General features: G+C 49.3%; 2 protein-coding genes across 2 annotated transcripts; one reads left to right on the top strand and one right to left on the bottom strand.

Moving 5' to 3' along the window:
• Nucleotides 1-832: 832 nt before the first annotated feature.
• UCRPA7_7328 (putative vitamin h protein) lies at nt 833-1,538 on the bottom strand (the record flags this gene model as incomplete). The annotated part of the gene is made up of 2 exons (XM_007919860.1): nt 833-1,299; nt 1,382-1,538. 2 exons carry the CDS (start codon nt 1,536-1,538, stop codon nt 833-835), a joined length of 624 nt encoding a protein of 207 aa, XP_007918051.1.
• Nucleotides 1,539-18,994: 17,456 nt separating this feature from the next.
• On the top strand, nt 18,995-20,680 carry UCRPA7_7327 (putative hexose transporter protein; the record flags this gene model as incomplete). Its single annotated transcript, XM_007919859.1, has 3 exons — nt 18,995-19,196; nt 19,249-20,236; nt 20,293-20,680. The coding sequence occupies 3 exons, from the start codon at nt 18,995-18,997 to the stop codon at nt 20,678-20,680; spliced, it is 1,578 nt and encodes a 525-aa protein (XP_007918050.1).
• Nucleotides 20,681-21,318: the final 638 nt, after the last annotated feature.

Below are 21,318 nucleotides of genomic sequence, written 5' to 3'. Positions count from 1 at the left end.
AACACCGATTGTAACGAGAGCGGGCCGGTATACAGGCGCATCCTGGGGACGGAACACTAGCGAGGAAGCGATGCCTGCCAAGTTCATAGCCATATAGTTGAGACCGAGTGCAACAGAACGTCCCGTTGTCGTGTGAACGTTTGCTGATAACCACACCGGCACGAGGCAACTGGGTGTAAAAGTCGCGAAGGTGATGAGATACGTGAGAAAATAGCCGACTTGCGGATGGTGCACGAGGTCAAGGGTTCCAAGAAGAATCCAGGCTAGTAAAGACACCATGACAGTGCCACAAGCGATCGATGCCCGCTGCTGGTAACGATCCGAGAACCACGTAGTTGTCAGCTGTATCACCGACGCGGTGAGATTAGGGCCCACGGTGTAAAGATTAGCTTTCGGAGTGCTTTTAGTCAAACGCTTCACGAGTGTCTATGAGGTATGGATCAGCACAGGATCAACAGTCATAGAATCAAGCCCGGCGCTAAAATACTTCTGTCAACTTACCGGTAAGAAATTGGAACTGCTGGCTACGCCTACGCCGTACATCAATGCTAGGAAGGCATATGCCCAAGTTGGCCAGTGTTTGAGTTGTTTCTTCGCGTCGTCCCAGCGGAATTGCTTGTCTTGGTCCTGAGAATCCTCCTCAAGACGTGCTCTTGCGAGCCTCCTCTCTTGCTCTGTATACCAAGATGACTTCTCAGGACTGCGTGGAGCAAAGGCGAAAAGAAAGATGGCAACCGCGAGGGTAATCGAACCCTCGATTATGAAGAGATACTGCCAACCCTGATGCACGAGTCTTGATTAGCAAATCATTCCTAAACCCACTTGTCGATGTCTAACAGGTACTGACCTTGAGATGACCTGTCCATTGGAACACACTCCACGAAATAAGACCGCTAACGGCGCCGGCAATGAAGCCCATCTGCCCTATCCATGACACGCGGAGCGCCATTTCTTTGCGGGTATAGAACAGAGAGAGGTAGTAGACCTCACAAGGCTTGTACGCTGCTTCGGCAGCACCCATAATGATTCGGCAAGCCATGATACCGCCGAAGTTTGTCGTTGCCACGGACGCGAGGGTGCATGTGCCCCAGATGGCGATAGCGATGGGGATAATTACCTTGGAATTGAATCGTTTGGCGAGTATTGACCAAGGAATATTGAACAGCCCGTACGGCACGTAGAAGAGCACAAGGAGCAGATTGAATTGATTGCCAACGAGATGGAGATCTTTCTCAAAAGTGTCTGTCTTGGCATTACCCAAATTTGCTCTGTCCAATGTGTGGGTGAAGTATGCGAGTGCTAGTGAAAATATTAGCATTTTCTTGCCATGCTACGAGTTTACGAGATCTCGCGAGCTCTCGACGAACGGCTTAGAACTCACCTAAACCCGGCATCATGAGTAGGTCCGTCTTTCTAACCAGACGTTTAACCGCCACTGCATCACTGACGGCCAATTGGTCACTGTTCGGAACAGACTGGACCGAGGGGGAGGTATCTCCCTTCTCATCTTCATTGCTGCCTGCTCTTGAAGAGGCCATTATAATTGGTTGTCCTGACCTAGTCCAAAGTTGTGAAAGATCAATTGATTTCCAGGCTCATGTAACGAAGTTGCAGTGCGGAGGGGACCGTAAACCTGCAGCGGCAAGCAGGTTGATATACATTTTGTCAGTAAGCCGGTGCCGTCGCATGGTGGGACCCGTTTTCCTCCCCAAGATTCCCATGCCTGAAAACCCGTGCCTGATGGGTGAGGCATGGGTTTTATCTATGGATTTCTGGTCGTTGAGCAATCGCATTATACAAGGGCCCAATTGCGCCATGAGGAGCCGTCTCGCTTTAGACGCAACTCTGGCCGAAGTGGGGATAGAGAACTCCCGGAACCCCTGCCGTGGGTCCCAAACGGGCCACCTCCGCCGGCCAACCACAACTCTCTTCACGTCGACTGTCCAATAGCAGAAGACGGATATGTCTGCTTTTAGGGCCAAACGCTACTTGCAGAAGATTAGGAATACACATGAAATGCGATGTGGGCCAGTATCAACGTTACAGCGCCGCTTGTCGACCCGAAAGATTTCCGAAACTATCAGAGCGCGCCGTTGTACGAATGCCGGAGATATCACATCATCCGAAGGATGTTGATGCCTTGTCTGTTATTTCCATGTGGCTAGAATCAAAGGGCCCGCCCACATGGGTTGCAAACGAAATAGATCTAGACAAAGATGCTAGCACCTTGCAAAAGAATTACAAGTCTTGGAATCTAGTGCCCACTTTCAGAGCTGCAATGCGTGCATGCAGGTTTAAACAAGAATAAGTACCAGTAACTGTGGGGCAGAACTGATTCTGCCGGTACCGGTGATAATTTTGGATATTGTACGATGACATCGTTAAATCCTCATTGATATCTGCTTTGAGGCTGGTATATAGGAATAGGAAATATTGGATTTACATGACCAGGATGGATGACGGTCATGTCTACTCATTGGAAAAGTGATACGTCAGAATATATGAAATTATACAGTAGCCTAACACATTGTCTAATTGCATCGCCGACTAAGGACATTTATGGATAGTGTCCAGCTTGCTATACGCTACTACTCTACACAATTTACTCTCATACATGCTCCTCAGCTTTGAGTCCTTGATGTTTTCCATCCTTGCCAACAGAGAACTGGTGTGGTTCACCCCAATTCTCTCGGGCCGCCCTTTCACGAGTCTCCCGGAACATGTAAGGGGAGTTCTTGTAAGCGTGATGCCACTTTCGACCATCCCATTCTTCTTCAACGATCCCCTCCCCTTCGGCTTGAATCTCTTTGGCTCTTCGCTCAATCTCACCCCAGACGCGAATTAGGTTATCCCCGACTAGGAGTCGCACCTGCTCATCTGTAGCCCCACGAGCCATGACCAGCTCAATGAGTCGAGGGAATTTCGATACATCCTAAATGAGTTAGCCATCCTTGTTTTCGAAATAACAGAGGATTTGCAAGATCAGAGAGGGCAGATGGAAGAGTATTGACTTACTTCAAGGCCAGCAGGCGTGTAAGGTGTTCCGCTAAAATCTGACCCAAGGCCCACGTGCTCCCAGCCTGCCACCTCGGCGAGATGGAAGATATGATCTACAACATCGTGAATCGTAGCGGAACCCGGGTCTTTCATTTTTAAGAACCGGTTTACGAATACCGCCATGATTATTCCGCCATTCCTACGTACGCTGCGTAGCACATCATCCGGAACATTTCGTAAATGTGGCTCTACTGAATATGCTCCAGAGTGTGAGAAGATGGCAGGAGCTCGGGCAAGTGACAGCACATCACGCATCGTCTGATGCGAAACATGGCTCAGATCAAGCATCATACCAAGTCGGTTCACTATAAGGTTTAGGTCAGCATCCCATCTTTGAAATGGTCTTCTATAGTTATTTAGCAAGATATTCCTTACTTTCTCGAACATATGCAGCACCAAATGGAGCCAGTCCGTGGTCTGCTTCAGGACCTTGTGCAGCGACCGTCGAGGCTGAAGTGGCCCATGCATTATCACAGTTGTGTGTCGTAGTGATATAGCGCACACCAAGGTCATAAGCTTGGCGTATTGATGCAATCGATCCGCCCAGCTGGTGGCCACCCTCGATGCCAAGCATACTAGCGATACGGCCACTTTTGAAAGCATTTCGTATACAGTCTGAAGTCGTGCAATAAGTGAAAACATCAGGGTGTTCAGAAATGAAACGTTTCGCCACATCTATCTGCTCAAGAGTGTCTCGAACTATCCACTAACACCAAAAAGCCTTGATCAGAATGTGCAATTGTCGATCGTACGTACGAGGTAGAGACAAGCTATCACTTACTGATGGGTCTTCGAAGTGTTTCTGTGAGGCATCGCAGTGCACATATACACTCCAGAACTGCCCTCCCACCATGCCTTCTTTCATACGGGTGATATCTGTATGGCCTAATAGGCGCTGGTAAGGATCGAATTTCTTTGTTTCATCATGGAGGCGATTATGAAGCTCAACACGAAGTATCCAGGGTAGGTCGTTGTGTCCGTCTATAAGAGGTGTAGTTTTCAAGACGCGCTGTGTCCGAAGGGCATAATTAGTCGGATCAATTGGGCTCTCTGCCTGTGACCACCAGGCGAATGGGCTCAGTAAGATCGCAAGACCGGCTGTCGCGAACACATATGGCCAGCGCCACAGAGCGTTCCCGTGTTGGCGTTGAGGATGGACTACAATTGCTTGCGAGCCTGTCTCCTCTCTTGATGTAGACGTCGAGCCCTCGCTCTGCTGTGACGGAATCTGCCCACGGTCAACTGCTATTTGGGTTTGGTTTGCCATGGCCATTTATGTAGGCTTTAGTGCCTCACGATTAAGCTCTAGTTGACAGCCGACAAAAGAGCATTGACAAAATTCAACTAAACTTTTGCTCCGTCGATGATAATCAGGCGGTCTCTCAATTCTGCCGTCAAGCTCTCCATTTTGCGACCTCGGAGAAGCTCACATATTGGCGCGAAGCAATGCGGCTGTATGGTTCCGACGATGCGTGTAAGTGCCCGGTCGATGTGGGGGTCTTTGAATCCTGCGGAGCCAGGCAGGGGTTATCGGGTGTGTCGTGATGGCACTCCCCGATCACGACATGCCGGACGCCGAGTTAGAACGGCAACCAGGGCGAGAAATGTGGAAACATTGAAACCCGTGCCTGAGACTTGAGGCACGGGTTTTCCGGTGAGGTACCGGCCCCTTCATGTAGTAGTTCGTCCGGGAAACACGGATCCAAGCCTCCACCCCTCTCCGGATTTAAGCAGCCACTCGCCAGCACTGCACTGTTTCTTTTCGAAATCAGTCATCAATAATTGGTTGTCGGTCACCACAAGGAAACACCACGACACCTCTGAGAGCAAAATGCCCAGTCTTGCTTATTCACCGTCCTGGGGAAGCCTGGATAATAGGGAGGCGGTACTCTATACCCTTCTCAAGTGGACGATCATCGGGCCTCCTCTCCTACTTGTGGCATACATTTTACTAAATGAGCTTGTGCGATTTCGCTCCCGTATCTCAAGGCTTCCTGGACCTTGGGGTTATCCCTTACTTGGCAGCCTCCCTTCCTTGCGAGGCAAGACCGGCTCAGAAGAGTATAGGCTCTGGGCTGCAAAGTACGGCGATGTATTTCAACTGCAGTTGGGCAACACTACGGCAGTAATAGTGAACAGTGCAGCCGCAGCACGCGCATTCTTCATCAGCCAGCGTGAAGCAACAAACTCGAGGCCGACCTTTTATGTTCTACACAAGAAGGTGCAACAGGGAGGGCCGGTCACAAGCATCGGCACGAGCGCTTGGGACCATAGCTGCAAAAGGAGGAGGAAGGTTGCCGCCACAGCATTGAACAAGACTAGCGTCGAAACGTATTTGCCGGTCAGTATCTATAACCTATGAATGTTGATATTTAACTAAGTGCTTGGTAGCTTCTCAATCTCGAATCACGCGCCTTCTTGCTAGATATTCTTAAGGCATGTCAAAACGGAAAGACCCCCGTAGATATTCTTGACCCATGCCGCAAGTTTGCACTTAATCTTAGTTTGACTCTCAGCTACGGTACTCGGTAAGTGCAGACTCAGTCTAGCTATATACGTGTGTGGTCCATTGCAGCGAACCGCAGACAGACTAACATGAGTTGTTTTTGTAGAATCGAAGATGTTCGAGACTTGCATAGAGACCTCCTTCTCACGGAGATTATCTATATAGAAGAGCAAATCACCAAGTTCAGGGATGTCTCTGGCAACTACTTGAACTATATTCCTCTCTTGCGACCAATAAGTACCTTGGCCGGGTGGCTTGGGCTGCAAGATGGGTCGCATATGGCGGATGTCGGCAAACGTCGATACGCATACCATGCTGCCCTGCAGGAGAATCTCAAAAAGGAAATCACACTGGGCACAGATAAACCATGGTATGTATTCCTCTTACGATGTCTGCAGTGATGTAGCCTAATAGCAATTCTAGTATTCAAGGAAATGTTCTCAAGGACCCCGAAAGTAAAGGTCTTACGGACGGAGAGCTTCTAAGCGTTAGTCTCAGCATGATGGCTGGCTCAGATACAACGAAGCGATCACTCATGTGGGCAATGCTTCTTCTCGCTAATCGGCAGGATATCCAGCAAAAAGCATATCAGGCAATCCAAGACACCAATCCGGGCCTCCTGAAATCGCCAGAAGTGGCTCATTCAAAGGTAGAGTACATCGAGGCTTTGACCAAGGAGATTGGTCGATACTTCGTTGTCCTTCGGCTTGCATTACCTAAGGCGACACACTCGGCCGTTACCTGGAAGGGGGCTACCATTCCACCAAACACTTTGTTATTCTTGAATACATGGGCCTGTTCTCGTGGTAAGTGTATTTTGCTTTCCTCCTGTTCTAAGCTACCTATTACCAGCTAGACACGAAGAACATGCGACTTCTTTATAATTCTCTGATAATTTTGAGCAGATACTGCAGTCTTTCCCGATGCCAGCGTCTTTGCACCCGAGAGATGGCTCGACGGCGACCAGACAGCAAACCGTCATCAATTTGCTTTCGGAATGGGCGGCCGCATGTGTGTCGCCAGTCATGTTGCCACCAAGGCTATATACACCATTTTGCTTCACATTATCGCGCATTTCCAGATTTTCCCTACGGACGATTCCCTTGACCCTTCATCCTATGATCCCTTGGACGGCCTTCTTGCCAAGGAAAATCCGCAGGCCCAACCAAGGGCACGGATCGTCAATTTCGTGCCTCGAAATGCGGATGTCACCAAGAAAATGCTCTCTCTCGGATTGTAAGTGGAGATGTAGTTTGTAATGAGAGGACAAAATAGGCAGTGAACTTTGGTTGTTCAGTTATCATTTCGCGAGGGTGTTTGATGACAAGTGAGAGATGTGCCGTTAGTCCTTCACCACATATAGCTTCGGTAGCGCACGGGAACTTGAATGGCTTTGCAATGTGAGGTGTTACACATGCTTGATTAGATCGCCCAGAAAGTGTACCAGACTTATATTGCAATGGTATCATACCAGTCAAAACTAAATAGAATCACAATGAGGACTTAAGTCATGACGGGCATGGCTTAACAGAACCCCTTGAAAGAGCGGCATGAGGATTGATGAAAATTAGAAAAGAATGATCATTATTGGCTCTTGAAACACGCACATTGAACTGTGGTGCGTCCCTAATCCTAGCGTGCTAGTTGCGATTAGCATAGTGAGCTCATCAAGCCTTTCTGTGCCCCAATTCCCTGTGCCTCAATTCCTCGCTGAATTTGGGCAGTGGAGCAGTCGATGGTTCCGGCGCTCTTTGCCGGCGTCGGTTGGGAGTCGTGCATAGATATGCATCAGTGTGGAGAAGAACCGAGCAGCATTTCCTTACAGGCCGTACCATAGGGTATGTCTTCTCCGGGGTTTAATGTTGAAGGCTTGTTTCCGGGGGTTGCACCGATGACCCGCCCGCCGAGTCCGGAAATGGGTCCGGTCTGGGGCCGGTCTGCTCCATAACTAAGGCCGTGTTAAGTGCGATGTCGGTGTGCCAACACACCCAGACACGACCCTCTGTGATGAATGATCTTCTTTAGACTCGTCTCTTCGCACATATTCAGATCGAAGAATTAGCTGCTACTTCAGCAGAATGGCCATCGTAGTGGTTGAAGGGACCGCATCCCTCCCTGTTGCTTCCGACGTTGAGAAAGCCGAGCTAGGAATCCTCCAAGGTGCACGGAATTCGAGTCGCAAAGAGCTAGATGAAATCCGGGGATCATACCCGGGCGACGACAATGGCACGATCAACGGTGGTGAGGCTGACGAAAAGCCCACATTGCCTTTCTCCAAGGCACGCTGCATCATGCTGGTAGTCGTCGCCGCGAGCGCAAGTTTCCTTAACATTCTAGCTCTGCAATCCGCCGTGATTATCCTTCCAACCATTTCGGAAGATCTTGGTATTCCTGAAAGCAGACAGCAGTGGATTATTTCCTCCTACAGTTTGGCTTTCGGTTGCTTCCTTCTCATCTGGGGCCGCATTGCCGACCTCTACGGCAGGCGACTTATCTTTATTCTCGGCAGCGCACTTGTTATACCTGCTACGGCTGTGAATCCACTGTTGAAGAATGAGATCGCTTTTGATATTTTCCGGGGCCTTCAGGGCTTTGTGAGGACCCCATCTCAAGACGCTTCCAGTCTTGACTAAGCCAAAGATTTCTGCTGACCAACAGCAGGGGGCTGCTGCCAACGTGCCTACAGCTATTGGCATCTTGGGTGCTACATTTCCCCCAGGAAAGGCAAAGAACTACGCCTTCAGTGCGTACGGTAGGGTTCAATGTTATTCTGCAATTCGTTATAAATGCTAAATCTTCGCAAAGCTTCTGGAGCCCCACTTGGAGCAATCATTGGAAATCTATTCTCGGGTGTTATTGCTAACTATACAAGTTGGAAATGGGTGTTCTGGGTTTTGTCGATGCTCGCGGGTCTTATCACGGTTGCTGCCATCTTTTACATTCCCCCTTCCGTGGACATTGCCCACAAGCACAAGCCTCGGCTTTCGTTGGCCAGGTCTGTGGACTGGTTGGGTGGCTTCCTCATTACGGCAGGGCTGATTGCCCTGCTCTTCGCCTTAACTGAGGGCAATATTGTTGGCTGGTCTACAGTCTGGGTCGGCGTGTTGATAGCGATCTCGTTTCTCCTGATCGGTACATTTGCTGCCTGGCAATTTTATCAGGAGAAATACACCAACCGCGCACCACTTATGAAAGTTTCCATTTTCAAGAACCGCCTTTTTTCAACTGTTATGATCATCATGGGCGCGTCCTTCGCCGTTGTAGGCAACTTCACCCTCTACGCGACCTACCTGTGGCAGGACTATCAAGGCCTCAGTCCGGTCCAAACCATGCTGAGATTTATTCCTGGCGGTGTGTGCGGCGTTATCGTGGCGATTATCGTCTCCCGTCTCATTTCCAAGGTCCCGACCTACTTGATGCTGATGACGGGCCAGCTCGCTATGAGTCTTGCATGCCTACTGATGGCAATCCCCATTCCAGATAACACGTCATATTTTGCATACGGCTTCATAGCTATGATCATTTCTGTCATCGGCGCCGATACCGCTTGGCCATCTCTCACTCTCTTCACATCGAAAAGTCTGTCACAAGAGTATGTATCGCGTTAAAGTTCCTGTAACTCTCTTCTCCTCGTCGGGTTTTCTTTCGATCGGGCTGAAGAGGCCGGTTTGGTTATTACCTTGAAACATAGCTAACCCTATTTACTATCAAAGGGATCAAGCCCTTGGAGGTGCTTTGATCAACGCATCTGGACAAGTAGGTCGGGCGATTGGACTGGCTATCGCCACAGCGGTTCAGACCGCGGTGATGGCTCATGAAAGGGGCGTCTCTGTACAGAACGCCGGCACCATCGTTAAGCGGGACCCAGCTTCATTGAAAGGTATTAGGGCTGCAAATTGGTTCAATTGTGCGCTCGCTTTACTTTGTATGATTATTTCGCTGCTCGTGTTGCGTGGGACGGGCATTGTGGGCGAAATCCCCAAGTCTACGAAAGGAAAGAGTGGTTAGGAAAGGGCCGGTCATTGACGGTTAGGCTAATTTAGAGCTATAAGTATATGATTATTAAAAGCCAATACATCTTACTCCTCCACCAGGGTAATAGTTAGATGTTAATTCCTACAGGTTGAGGATACTAGATAATCAGGGTCATGAGACTCACTGCAGCATCAAATATTCTTCAATTTACTTGTGTAAATCATTATGCAAGATCAAAGCGACATTCAGACATATTCGATATGATTTCAAGCAGAAGCAGACAATCCTTTCTTCCTCACGGTTTGCGGATCACCTGTGCCAAAAGTTTGTTCTTCAAAACATCTTTCTTTCAACTTATAAAATCTATAGGAAGGCGCCAGGGAAACGGCCGTCTGCAAACCCTCTTGATGGTTTCGCCGATCTAAAATGTCCAACGTGGAGTGTACGTTAGATTTCAGTAAGCCTATATCTAATTGTTGGACCACAAGAGATCGAGTCGCACAACGGGTACCGAGTGGACGAACAGCGTGGTATCAAGTAGAAATGAAGAAGCTCAAAGCGATAAAGACCACACAACACCTTTCTGGATTCACACTTATACCGAATGGATGACAATGAATTCCAAAACTCCATAAAGCACCATGGATCATCGCCAATGACAGGTATTGCGGTCGGAAAATGAAAGGTTGTCTGTAAGCGTCACGGCTCTGCAGCGAAGCCTGTGCTGCTCAGAAACAAATGGCCGCCATTGTCTGATAGCAAAATTGAACGCATTGCGACAATGCTGGGTCCACCACTGCCAAGGCGTGTCTCCTTTAATGCGACTGAGTGAAGCCTTTGTGTTAGATTTGCAACTCCTGGGGTTTAAATTGGACCCCTTGTCAGTAAGAGGGACCAGCCCACTTCCGCCAAAGCGTTAACCGAATCAGGTCTGGATTCTGCAATGCCATCGTCAAACACCATGTGGAGGACTGACATCAAATTGACGAACTAGGCCGCAGACGGATAGTAAGGTCGCCGTAAGCAGCCCGCCTCATATCGCTAAGGGAAATCCGTTAAGAAAATACCACAATCGCCCCTGAACCGTGGGTTTGATCCCCTAAATTGTAGTTTGGCTGCGAAAAACCCGCGACGTACCCGCTTCCACGGCTGACGCGGCGAATTTGCAGTTGGCAATAATCTTTTCTTTATCTTTATTTGCAAAACACAATACTAGACAGTTATCACGTTGACTGCTGTCGCCCAATATCTTTTCCAACACGCCGACTGCACAGCCGTCTTATCATAGACGACCGCTGCTCCACCCACGTGTTAAAGGGCTGTTCGATTGAGCCTCTTTCCTCCTTTCATGGATATAGCGGCGGCAGGTCGCGCTAAAAATGGCCCAACCGATGATGTTGTCGAGCACAGTCTAAGCGATGATGACGATGATATAGCCAGTGGTGCCCGCTCTGCTGGGTTATCATCCTACTCGGGCGACACACCTGAAGGGCACAGGTCGCACGAAGTTCGGCACTTCCGGTCCAGCTCAAGAGGTATGGCTTTTATTGGGATTAGGTCACTCGCATGCAGCCACTGAGAACTTTACTAGGAAGTATCACTTTACTCTCTAATTTGTGGGATCTTGCAGTCGGTGGCTTCAATAGAAGAAGGTGGTCTCGTGTGCCTGAAGCTGACACGGGCCTTCTCGCGGAGGGCCCGCTACCCCGAGAACACGATGGAGTCCGCTCCGGGAAGAAGACCACGTTCTTTGGTTCCCTCAAAGAAATGGCATTAGCATCTTGGCTCAACAGTCTACTTGTCTTCGTGCCAATTGGTGTATTGACGTACATGTGGGACAAAAGTCCCATACTGACATTCATTTGCAATGCTATCGCCATCGTGCCATTGTCTGCCTTGCTCACCGATGCAACGGAAAGGATTGCTAGTGACACAGGAGACACTATCGGTGCACTCCTGAATATAAGTTTAGGAAACATGGTCGAGCTGATTCTCTTGTAAGTCTCCATTACAATCAATATGGCAAATACGCCACTAACATTGTCTGAAGTGTGTAAGTTACGTATGACATATTGATTGATGCGTCTGTTCTAACAAGCCAAGTGTCGCTCTTGTCAATCGTCAGATACTTGTAGTTCAAGCTTCCATCCTTGGCTCCATCATTGTCAACCTGATGTTGATTCTCGGCTCGGCCCTTCTAGCCAGCAGTGTTTTTGACCATGAGCCAATTTACAACACCGCGAAGACCCAATTGCTGAGCTGTCTTCTCTTTGTCTGTGTTTTTGTATTCTTGATGCCGGTAAGTTGTAAAACTGCATCTTACTCCTTTCCTTCAGACACTGATGTCGTGTAGACCGCCTTTGGTTATACCTTCAATAGTCAAACCGCTGGCGCAGACAAAGCAACTCTCAAGATGAGCAGAATATCATCTTTGATGGTGTTTCTTGTCTACGTTATTTATTTTGTGCATGAGCTGAGGGCTCGTCCTCTCACAAAAGACATAACCTCATCAGCTAGCCTCGATGTTGAGAATCAAGCAGGAGGAGGAGATTCTCAGAATTCTCAACGAGGTCACCCCTCAAGCTCACAAGGCGTATCGTCTCGAACCATTCGATTTGCTGATGAGAGTAGAGAAGCATCTACGGCGGATTCCGTGTACAGACCGGCTAACCGTTTTGAGATGGACACTTTTGAAAGTGCTTCCTCTGAATTCGATGTCAATCATGATCGCGAGGATCGAAGATGGAAAGACCATTCTTCCAGTGGCATCAATGGCCGGGCGAACCCTTACCAACCGCCACCTCGCACACATAAACGATCTAGATCAATATCAGTCACTTCAAGCAAAGGGGGTCGAAGCAGGGAGGGCTCAATCACTGGTGTGGACACGCGGGGCCTGATGAGACCTGGTCTGACGACCTTGCAATTGCTGCATACGAGCCGCACAAGCTTAGAAGGGATTGCCTACCCACAAGTCACTCCTGAGAGGACTTCTGGGAGCAAACTTGTCTCCGTGATGATGCTGATCCTCACATCGGCTCTGATGTCCATGTGCGCTGAGTTTCTCGTGAGCACCATCGATGAGGTGACGCATCAGGGCCATCTATCAGAGCCGCTTATTGGTCTCATCATACTGCCTATTGTTGGAAACGTTTCCGAATACGTTACCGTCGTGACAGTTGCGGCTAAGAATAATCTCGACCTTTCTATCGCCGTCGCAGTTGGGTCATCTATTCAAATCGCTCTCTGTGTGGCACCCCTTACCGTCATTGCGGGGTGGATATTAGATCGCGACCTTTCTCTGACGTTCAATTTCTTCGAGATGGCGATGCTTGTCGGGTCGGTTCTTTTAGTGAACCTCTTGATGTTGAATGATGGAAGTAGTACCTTAAGAACCAGTGGTCTTAAAGGTGGCCTGATGTGCGCTTGTTATGTGATCATTGGGTAAGTTAGAAATACTGATCAGTCATGCCCCTGTCAATTACTAACAGGAGGATCACAGCATTGGCGCATATCTATCTCCAGGAGAGTAGTGCATTGGCGTTAATTTGCACTTTGGCATTATACCTGCATAGCGAGAAGAACAATAGATCGCTGGGTTTGGCTTTCGGTTACTAGATTTTCTACTTTGTATCATAGACCACCGCTTATTTCCGTGCCTGTACGTTCATGTAAATATTCCTTGATTCTCAATTTCTGTTGCATCCGCATGTTTCTGGATTGATTCATAGATTCACTTTTGAAAAATGTTCCACACTGTCGCTCTGTTGTCCCACCCGTGAAGCCGACAGACCTCCAGGCTATGTTCCTATCCTCCTTCGATGCCTGGGGCTTTGAAGGATGTCGACTCGATCATCATTTCAGAGACGGTCATGCTTTCAACAGACGCTCTTCCGAAGAATCATAGATTGGCTCTGGGGTAAAATTTCCCCCTTGTCTCTCCACCCGATACCTGTTCGTAATACGCTCGCTTATGCTTTTGAGCTCTTTCGAAAGTCGTCGCGGTAATCTTCTGCAACGAGTCCGTAAGCTTTGGCCTGGAGACTTAGCAGGCGTCGCTCTTGGTCTCTTAAGTCTCTTTTCATGTTCTATCGCGATAGACAGATGATCTCGTCCAGACTGCGGAAGATCGCCCTGTGGATCGGGATAAAGGATTGGAACTCCCACACTCATACCCAAGGCCATGCCCATAGCGATAGACGTCACCGTGAACGACATGATGATCTCCCGGGGTCGATATACCATACAAGCAATAATCAGGAATTCATTTCTTAGAATTCTATAAACATGCAGCATTGTCTAACTGAGTTGCTGATGTATCATAGATAGCTTTCACTGTCTCGAACATTTCGCAAGACCACGGTTTCATCAAAGTTTAAAGAACGGTCCGCGTAACCTTCAAGTACATTGGGACGCTCAGTGTCACGGTAGAATTAAAGAAGCACCTGGACAATCAACGAAAAGCGCTGAATCATTTGCTAACGATGTCGCCAAGATTATGATTGTTAGATACTATCAATCTCGTACTTGCGCTATTCTGTGCGCCTAAATAGTTCATACTGTGGTGCTATGGTACTATAATACGCTACCAGCTACCTAGATAGCTAGATTCTGTATTAAGACTCTCAAAGTTTAATGTACTTTGCAGAAATTTGACTTTCACCACGTAAGTCGAGCGCCACGATCCACGTAACCTGGTTCTACGAACCCCCCGAGCACTACAGTCGGCAACGTCTCATTTGCCGAAAAGCGAGCCAACCACCAGACTTAGCAAAGGCCATCGCAAAACCTATGATCTGGTATATGGTAAGTTCAAGGCAGGCCAATCGTTGTAGTTCTCTTCAGGCGAGCCAAAAGGCCCATAATACACTGAATCACCCCTATCGTTTTCAGTGAAAGCGATGTCGGCCTCAATGCGGCCAATAACGTCCTATCTCATATTAGACATCCGATTATGGAAGATTTTCTGAGGTCACTCACAGGGTTTTGTATAAATGGTCGGCCGAAAGAAACCATGTCAATCTTACCGTCTTTCACCAATCGGTCGGCTTCTTCAACTGTATATTGCTGGGTTGCCATGAGTTTGGAGGAGCTGCCTGGGCATTTTATCATCTTTCCAAAATCCAGGATCGGATCATAACCTTGTGGGAGAGGATATCCATCAGGTCGAGTGTACTCGGGAGGAGAACTGGTAGCTTCGGGCCCAATATTTGCACCGCGACGCGAGAGGGCGATAATTCCCACCTTGCGTCTCACCAGCTCTTCAATCAGATAGGTGTAGGTGTCTTGAAGCTCTTCGAATGCCACTACCGAGTCATTGAGGACATCCGTGGGACCAAGCTTAACGCAAATACATTCGTAGCCCTTGAAGACCTCGCTGATAGCATCAACGATTTCCAATACGAAACGACAGCGATTCTCAACAGACCCTCCGTACACATCAGATCTGTTATTGGCACGCCTACCAAGATTCAGCGACGCGTGTTTCCAATGAGTGTCTGAGGTACGGACTGGTACTCACGAGCTCAAAAATTGGTGTGGAAGATAACCGCTAGTAACATCATTAGCACTGACATTGGTTGTGAAACAGTGAGTTACAGAATGAGGTACCCAAGAGCCAAAATCTCCACACCGTCAAATCCAGCCTTTTTCGCAAGTTTGGCTGAGTGCCGATATTTCTCTACAACGCATCGTGGATCCTCAATAGTTGTTATTTTGTCGGTATGTCCCTAAGTGAGCCTGGTCAGCCTTGTATATCAAGATTCATTGCGCTATCCTCACAGGAGCACCGGGTAAGTCACGATATTTGCCACCTTCTGCCTTTATTTGCGATGGGGCCAACACGGGTCGCCCACTATCTTTCAACACTGGCATCTGATCGTTTTGACATCGGCCTATTACACAGGAAGTTAGCACCCCAAGTGCTATGCCATCCCGGGAAGGACACAAATTCACCAGCATGCCACGCCTGCATGAAAATTATACCACCTTCATTGTGGACTGCTTCTACCACCTTTCGCCAGGCTTCGCAGTGATCTTCAGTCATCATGTATGGAATATTCTGCCAGGACATCCCAGCCCAGTCGATAAGAGTACCTTCGGTGACAATCAGACCAACTCCATCACGAGCTCTCTCGGCGTAGTGTTTAATAACTTCTGGGCCTGGCTTGAAGTCGTCAATGCATCGGTTTCGTGTCATTGAAGCCATCGAAACACGGTTTCGCAACGCGAGCGTCTTCCCGATGATGAGGGGTTCTAAAAGACTTGACATGTCGAGGACTGCACGATGAACAATTGAGACAGGTTGAAGAGACACGGTTATTGTGTGACAAGCTCACTTGGCCAGTCAACTATCGTGGGCCAGGGTTGGACGTTTTAAATAGCTTCATCTTTCACTCAATTGTTTACAAATACGCCAACTTGAAAAATAATTCTGGATCACATTTTCATGCTCATATTACTAATTCGATAATACACAAAATAGCTAGTTTCGAGGCGCTTTTGCGCCGGCATTGGCTCGCTCAAATCAATCAAGCCTCCGACCGTATGAGGGCGGATCTGAATATTAGGATGGACAAGCTGCAGACCATTGGAAGGTGAAACTATGGAGACATTCGGAGCTGCGGAGTCGGAGCCAATCATATTGCGATATTCCCGATATCCCGCAAGTCTAGTTCATCTTGAACATCGATTTTGCTCTCTTCCTCAACTGTTTCTGAACATCATCACAAGAGTCGGTCTTCCCTTGCTACCACTACGTTCATTATGTCACAGCCTCTTGATGACGAAGCAATCTCGCTGACTCTCTAGCACCAGACAACAAACATCCATTGCAGTGACCCCGGAGCAGGGTTCTCACGTAATAGTCAGTGATGAGGGAGGTTCCACTTCCGTGGTGAGATCACCGCAAACTCCTATTTTGCCATGAAATACCCTAGGGCGTGTCATTACTGCCGGGAATCCAAACGCAAGTGTCCTCCTCGAGCACCCGGTGAGCCCTGCGATACATGCCGCCAAAGGGGTTTAGAGTGTGATGGGGAGTTTCGCAGACATCCCACCATCCATAAGAGTTTGCTTCCTAAAGATGTAATCACAGAGCACCATAATGCCCATTCAACCATTCGGTTTGGACTTGGCGAAGACTCCTATCTCCCTCATGGCATGGCCGTGGAGCTTGTCGAGCATTACCTGGAGAAACTGCACCATAGACCTCACAGCATATTTCATCCGGCTACCTTACGGTCTCAGGTACGCAGTGAGTCTGTTGGAAAGGCTGTATTATATGCGATCTGTGCTCTGGGATCCAAGTTCTCGGCAAATCCGGATGCCCGTGGTCGTGAAGTTCAGCTAGCTGCGCGATCGAAAAGTCTGCTACAGGCAGACCTCGAAAACGTATGTTTTGAGAACATTCAGACCGCTATCTTGCTCGCTACTTGGAGCCTTGGTAACGGAAACGGTTCATCAGAAGCACTCTTCTTCCGTAAGCCATTTATGCCTCAAATTCACAGCCCGCCATTGGATAATCAACATATTAATAGCTACTAGGTATTGCCACCGCCATGTTTGATATAATAAGCCTAACGCCTTCCACTTCGACCGACTCTATTGTAGAGAAAGAGACGAGGCAAAGAATTGGATGGTCCTTATACACAACAGACCGTTGGTGTATCTCTGGACTCGGTATGCCTAGTCAGATGCAAGATCTCACAACTATGATGGAATTACCTATGGATGAGAACACCTATCACATAACTTCACCAGGTCAGAAAGTTCTCAACGGAATCTGGAAGCCTGGCTTATGGGCTCAGATGGTGTCCCTTGTCCAGTTCTTTGCACCGATACATGAGCTCAATCGACGAATCTCTAGAGGAGATGCGGAGACGACGAAACTAGATCAAGAGATGGAGAATATTTCCCAACAACTGGAATTATGGAGAGATATGCTGCCGATGGATGCGTGGATGTCTTTAGAAAACTTGCACAAACAACAAGAAAGAGGTTTAGGGGGTTTACTGATATCCATTCATCTCGCATATCATCATTATTGTATGCTCCTCTATTTCCGATTTCTTGAGGCTCAATCATCGACGGATCATAAGTACGTGGCACGTTGCCGCTTTCACGCTTCGTCTTTCAGCGACCTCATACGCCAATCGCGGCAGTTGAGAGGATGCGAAGCGGTCTATCCTCTTGTCGGACACATGACGACTGTTTCCTCATCTGTTTTGGTTCATACTCTACTCTTTGGGGATGTTCACGAACTTGAAACAACACGCGAGAAGCTCAACTCGAACTTCGAGGCTCTCATAGAGCTTCGTAATTATTGGCCAGCTACGTCAAACATGGTATGAACAACTTCCAGGTTACGCTTTATTGCCTTCTAACTGGGATGCAGATCGACCGCCTGATAACTTTTCAGAAGACATGTCTTCTGTCGACCGAGCCGAGAACACATCGGCTAGATGGATGGATGGTAAGGTTCTTGATTGAGCATTCCCTGATTCTCAAAGGAAGGGACACGCCGGTCTCCCCGACCGGCATGGATATAGGATCGGAATGTATGCTGTCTAAAGCCAGAGAATTTTCGGCAAGAGGAAGATATATGGACTTTCAAGGGGACATCTAAGATCGAATGAGGTCAATCGTCATCAAAATTTCCTTGACGCTTCAAAAAATCAAAGAGCTCAGATCCAGTCGACGCCTTGCAAAATTTCATTAACACTCCCACAATTGCTGCGGAGAAGGGTATTCCAAGAGCCTATATTTCTTAGGACCTTCCTATCGGGGTTTCCCCGCATGAGGCACGGCCAGTAGATGTAAGTCTGACATCTGCAAAACGTTCGCCCAGAAGAGCTCGGTCTCTCCTGCTCCGTCCCTACGGATTCGGCTTGAATATCTTCAAGTACTCAACGACCGGGCATGCCTTCGATATCATGATGGTGAAGAGTCAAGAAGCTGAACATGCGAGTCATAAGTGAAGAGGATCCCATGCATGACAAACATCACCAACCCCCACCAACACCGACGATCTCCCCACGAAAAGGCACTTGCGGCTGCTGTAACCGTGTCTCCGGGCGCTGATACGCAAACGAACTGTTGTTCGTATGATTGTGCCCCGAACGCCAAGACTGCCAAGCGCTTGAGCGACGACTCACGTCCTGCTTTGCCCTTCACCATGCCCTCTTTTGGGCAGTGATCCGTTCGAGATCCATATTCCTTCAGCGCTTCCCCAACCTTCCAACCCCGCAGATTCCCCGGGCTATTGGCTGACTACGTCCAGCCGGAAGAATACGATGACAACGGCAGAAATGAACCGCATCTGCCGCGTCTTGGAGAACGGCCGGCGTTCATATATGAGCCCAGGACCGGAGGTTATCGTGCTCTCGTTCTTTGCTCTCCTTTGAACTCGCGACGGCACAACGCAGTCTTTGACTTGATAGCACACATTTCCTCACAATGGCCATCATTGCTAAGGCAGAGCTTGGCGATCCTCGCCTGACGAACATTGCAAAGGCCGACAAGAAGAAATGGTATCATAAGCCCAATCTGCGCATCCTGTACCTCATTCTGGTGCCGACATGTCTTGGTGTTGAGTGGACGTCGGGCTTCGACTCCTCTATGATGAACAGTCTGCAGGCCGTAGAATCGTGGGTGGAATGTGAGTTGACTCTCATCCCATGATAGTGAATACAGTTGACAGACTCCTCTAGACTTTGGCAATCCCAATTCGTCGCGCCTTGGTCTACTGAATGCAATGTACTCCCTTGGTGCACTCATGGCCATCCCCTTCATTCCCACTGTCTCCCAGTACCTCGGCCGCCGATACACCATTCTTCTGGCATCCCTCATCATGTGTATGGGAGCAGGTCTACAAGCTGGCTCTCGCAACTCCGACATGTTCCTCGCATCGCGATGGGTTCTAGGATTCGGCATCCCCTTCGCCATCGTAAATGCCTCGTCCCTGATCGGAGAGCTGAGCTACGCCAACGAGCGACCCATCATGACATCTCTCTTCAACGCCTCATGGTTCGTCGGCGCCATCGTGGCTGCAGGCACCACTTACGGCACCTTCCAGATGAAGAGCACCTGGGCCTGGCGTCTTCCCAGCCTGCTGCAGCTCGTCCCCAGCGCATGCCAGCTCTCCTTCATGTGGTGGTGCCCGGAGTCGCCGCGGTGGCTGATCTCGCAGGACCGCGCCGACGAGGCGTTTGCCATCTTGCAGAAGTACCACAGCGAGGGCGAGAACGGCGAGGAGTTTGTGCGCCTCGAGTTTGCGCAGATCCAGAGCACGATCGCGCAGGAGAAGGAGCTGGCGAGCCGGTTCGTGTGGGCGGACGTCGTGCGCGACCCGGCCATGCGCCGGCGCTTCACGCTCGCTGCGATCATGGGCTTCTTCACGCAGTGGAGCGGCAACGGCCTGCTGTCGTTCTACATGAAGAAGATCCTGAATCTGGTGGGCATCCGCAACAACAAGACGGTCCAGAAGGTCATCTTGAGCAACACGTGCTGGGGCCTCATCAATGCACTTCCCATCGCGCTCATCGCGCCACGATTCCCTCGTCGTAAGATGTTCCTTATCTGCACGATCGGCACGGCCTGCGTGTACACCGTCTGGACTATTGCCTCAGCCAGGTTTGCCATTGAGAATTCGTCCCGCGCCGCCATCCCAGTTCTCGTCTTCATCTTCCTCTACTCACCGTGAGTGCCAGCCCGAGATGCATATCTCATAGGGTCAAGCTAACGAGACTGCACAGATTCTACAACATCGGATGGAACGCACTCGCGTACACCTACCTCGTAGAGCTGTTCCCCTTCCAGCAGCGAGCCAAGGGTATCGCGGTAGAGCAGCTTACAGTACGCTTCGCCGTGTTCTTCAACACGTACGTCAACCCCATCGCGCTCGACGCCATCGGGTGGAAGTACTACATCGTCTACTGCGTCTGGATCCTGGTCGAGATTGCGACTGTGTACTTCCTCTTCCCCGAGACGTACAATCGCACGCTTGAAGAGCTCAGCTTCATGTTTGAGGGTAAGACTGTGCAGGACAAGGTCCAGAACAACGTGGACAAGGTGCTAGAGCACATCGAGATCGAGCAGCTGCCGCACCAGGGACCGAGGGATGTGGAGGAGGCCAAGTCTTAGGGGAGAGGCACGCCAACTAGGCTAGGTTCTCTGCGGAGATTGACCAGCCTAACTCGTACTTGATGTCACTGGACATCGAAGCTTTCCAGGACCTCACTCTAGAGGCAGTAGATACAGTCACGAAGTGTGAGTTGAATGACTCCAATGAGAAGAGACTTGAGCAATATGGCCGGCAGAAATCCCAAGTGAGCATGGCCGCCAGGTCGGTTGGCCACTTGATCCAAAGATGGTAGAGCGCGTAGAATCCAGCCATTGCCTCGGCATGGACAGTAGATCAGCAGTAGTCATACGGCACAACGTTGAATCATTACATAGCCCATCACCATCGATTTACGGAGCAGAGTCGCCGCCAGGATTAGACGGAAGCGCCTCCAAGGCGTGTGTAGCAATCTTGTCTTGATTTTGTCTTGAATATCACTCGAACCCGAGGCATATCATCTCGTGATCGTAAGAACGCGGCAAATGCTCAGGCCAACCTCGCTAGAGGCTTAGACGATGACTCGACCCTTATTCTGTTCTAATTATTCCCAACTCAGCCCTACAGCACCCAGCAACCTGGTCTCGAATGTCACTTCAGAGGGCCCATTTCACCATTCCTGGTCGATGGAGTGGACGCATGTGACTGGCCCCCCGAATAG

Source organism: Phaeoacremonium minimum (genome assembly GCF_000392275.1).
Source record: "Phaeoacremonium minimum UCRPA7 unplaced genomic scaffold PA7_03_scaffold_509, whole genome shotgun sequence".
In the NCBI taxonomy this organism is placed as follows: Eukaryota; Fungi; Ascomycota; class Sordariomycetes; order Togniniales; family Togniniaceae; genus Phaeoacremonium; species Phaeoacremonium minimum.
The sequence above is the reverse complement of the archived record's forward strand: the minus strand, read 5'-3'. Positions and strand labels throughout refer to the sequence as shown.